At 39.0% G+C, this 3,614-nt stretch overlaps 1 gene segment (V, D, J or C); it reads right to left on the bottom strand.

Moving 5' to 3' along the window:
- Window positions 1–1,139: 1,139 nt before the first annotated feature.
- LOC119884658 lies at window positions 1,140–1,634 on the bottom strand. The segment is given in 2 exon segments: window positions 1,140–1,475; window positions 1,583–1,634. Coding segments are annotated over 2 exon segments (375 nt in total).
- Window positions 1,635–3,614: the final 1,980 nt, after the last annotated feature.

Genomic DNA, 3,614 nt, shown 5'->3' with positions numbered 1-3,614 from the left:
TTTTCTCCTTCTCTGATCTTAGCAGTACCAAGGGGGACATATACACATGGCGAAGCAAAGTGATTTGGACACGGATGGATTTGGGGATGCAAGTCCGCCCAGAGTTGGCTGACTGACAACAGGCCCATAAGTTGGAATTTGAGTACACTGGTTAAAACATTAAACTGTGACCTCATGTCTGAGGTGCAAATTGAATGAGAGTGTATAGCTATAGTGAACACAAAGTTTGATTTGATTTGTTGTGTGAAATAATATTTACTAAAAAAAAAGAAGCGCTTGGAAATATTAAACATGTTTTCTTTTTGTTCACTGCTACAGACTGGAGTGACCTGTACGCACCCACATTTTCAAAAAGATTGTGATGAAGGCCAACCAACAGAGCAACAAAGTGGTGGTAAATGCATTAGTGCACCCGCGAGTCCGAGTCTCTAACTTGAGTCCCCATCTCTGGTTAATGGTATGGTGTGAATATGCCAATATTGGCCTATTTGTGTTTAGAGTATTGAAAATGTAACTATAGATTGAACAAAATAATGTTAGCGGTTGTAAATGACTGTAAGTAGGTCACCTATGTTTTGTTGTCCTGGGTCCAATTCATATTGATCTTTTGTTAACGTAGGTTTATACAATTAAAGCCATGTTTTGATCATGACATTTTTCTGATGCTGATCTGTGTCTTCACATTTTTGTTGTGATTTCTGTTATTCAGTATAAAGCTGAGGTCGAAGGTCATAACAAAATCTTTTATTAATTAAATGTCCCAGATTGGATCTTTTTAATTTATTGGAAATACGAACAGAGATATGAACATGGGATTACAATAGGATATGAATGGATGGTGAGAAGCTGTGATGGAGAAAGTAATTTGATTTCCACATCATCATTTTTTGTCATTGAACTTGTTTTGCTAAATGTTTATTGGTGGTTAAACAATTAAGGTGAAATGGTAAATCTGGTAGATGAAATTGTGTCTGTACAGTATGTGTGTGTGTGTGTGTGGGTGTGTGTGTGTGTGTGTGTGTGTGTGTGTGTGTGTGTGTGTGTGTGTGTGTCCTCAGTGAAGTGTATCAGTCTCTGCAGTAGCTTCCAGCTGCAGAAGTCAGTTCAGTTTCTGTTCAGTCTGACTGAGGGAGGTTTTTGTACGATGCTTTTTCACTGTGTGAACACATACTGACTGTTGATAACATGAAAACTCTGACAGTAGTAAACTGCTGCATCTTCAGTCTGGACTCCACTGATGGTCAGAGTGAAGTCAGAGTTTGATCCACTGCCTGTAAAACGATCTGGAATCCCTGATTCTCGAGTGCTAGCAGCGTAAATGAGGAGTTTAGGAGTTTCTCCATCTCTCTGTTGGTACCAGGCTAAATAGTTAGAGCCATAAACATCCTGACTGGTCCTACATTTGATGGAGACGGAGCCTCCCACAGCAGAGCTCACTGCTCCAGGCTGAGTCACTGTGACCTGGCCTCTGGACTCTGAGGATACAGAGACAAAAACATAAAGCAGCGTCATGGTTTTGTGGGCTTCATTTCAGAGGGACGGATGTTCATAGAGGAGAGGAGTTTGATTCTCTGGACTTTACCTGTGAAGCAGCAGCAGAGGAGAGTCCAGATGAGGACGCAGATCAAAGTCATGTTTTTGATGAGGAGGATTTCTGTGGCTTCTGTTGTCATGAAGGACAGCTGTCAGTCATCCAGTGTTCAACTCTCAGGACTATAAACTCTCCCAGAGCACTGGAGCATGGTGCTGCTGATGCAAAGTGGCTCTCTATGGAAATGCTCTAACTGACTCCAGCAGGGACTTGGATTTGCTATCGTAACGTAATCATCTATATAACAAAACAACTTCAGCAAGTACAAATAATCTCTTTAGCACCATTGTTACTGCTCTGTATAACAATTTAAGAACGACTGCTTCTGTTGTGTCTAATGTAGTTAATGCACATCTCTCAGTACCAGAACAGGTAACAGGAAAAGGTTACACAGAACTGTCAATTTTCCTGCTGTGCTGTGGAGACGCCTTGATACTGATGAGTAACTGTAGCTTAAAAATAATTTGATAATTCATCATATCACATTTATTTTTCTTTCAGAGGTTAATATTCGGTATTTACCCTTTTGTTTGTTTCATTATTCCTCATTTCCAACACTTGCTGTCAGTGAACCCAGACTGGATGTTAACTGTAAGTACATTTGACTCTTTTAATAACCCAAATTATTATTATTTTTTTAGTTTTATTTCATAACTGTAGCAATAATTCTTGAATGCGGTACATTATGTCCTCAAACAGATTAAAATCTTCTTCAGTTAAACCAGTTTTGTTTCACAGGAATTCAATTTCAACAGTTTCAAGATATCACGTTTAAAGTCTGACAAAAAAAATTTAGCATATTTTTTCACTTTAAACCTTACATGTGTCATTTCCTTATTAAAGGTTCAGTGTACAATATTTAGGAGGATCTTTTGACAGAAATACAATATAATATCCATAACTATGTTTTCAGTAGTGTATAAAGACCTTACATAATGAACCGTTATGTTTTCATCACCTTAGAATGAGCCATTTCTATCTATCTACACCGAAGGTCCTCTTACATGGAAGTCGCCATGTTGTGCCGCCATGTTTTTACAGTAGCCCAAACGGAGATACATACAGACTATGTTTCATCACTACATTGAATACATCTGAAAAACAAGTAGAAGAAGAAGAACAACAAGTAACGTTAGTAGTAGTAGTAGTAGTAATTTTAGCAGTAGTAGTAGTAGTAGTAGTATGGTTTATTAGAAGAGAAGTGAAATTTGGACAAATGGAGGACCACACATATTATTTAACCCAAGAGCCGACCTAATGTGTCGGCCAACATAGCTTCTCCTGCATGCTTGGAAAAGAAGGGCTGAGCGGTGACTGATGGTGCATTCATGTGGTGTTGAAATAATTGGATTTATTTTCAATTTCCTTTATTGCAAAAAGAAGAATAAAGTGTAAATGGGACATAAAAAAGTATAGAAAACAGCGTACAAATATAAGACACAAATAATAACAATTTTGCCAGGGGTAGTCTGTTTCATATATACATATTAAAAGAGGACCATGTGTTGAAAGTTTTCACAACCTTTTTGTTGTTGGATTTAGAAATTAAATTGCTCTGATAATGCTAATCTAACACATCTTTGTAGTTATGTTGATTCAACATTCCGACATAAGAGCGCATGAACACACCAGAAGTCGGAAGAACGACTTCACAACTCGGGAAATGGGACCATCCGAGGAGCACGTGAATGCACAGTGAGCCGTTGGTTGAAAACCGCCACCCTCACCACGAGATGCTACTAAAACTTACACACTGAACCTTTAAACATGAATGCATCACAGAAACAAAATGTCATTTTAACTTCTTTAAATTTGTAGTGAAACCTGTTTGTTGCCATGGTTCAGCAGTGATGACTGCCTTATGCCAAGGTTACTGAGCTCAGCAGATGAGAAAAGAAACACTTTCATCTTTCAGCCCCGTTGGGTCTGGACGCCATGGTACATTTGTGGCCGAGGCTACGTCTGTACGCTTTTCCCCCAGTCACTCTGCTCCCGGGGGTTCTGGAGCGGGTACGCCAGGACA

The sequence above is a fragment of the Micropterus salmoides genome, unplaced genomic scaffold (genome assembly GCF_014851395.1).
Source record: "Micropterus salmoides isolate LMB-PRFRI ecotype aquatic unplaced genomic scaffold, ASM1485139v1 Ms_hic_scaffold_3615, whole genome shotgun sequence".
In the NCBI taxonomy this organism is placed as follows: Eukaryota; Metazoa; Chordata; class Actinopteri; order Centrarchiformes; family Centrarchidae; genus Micropterus; species Micropterus salmoides.
Note: the sequence above shows the minus strand (reverse complement) of the source record. Positions and strands in the feature narration are given on the sequence as shown.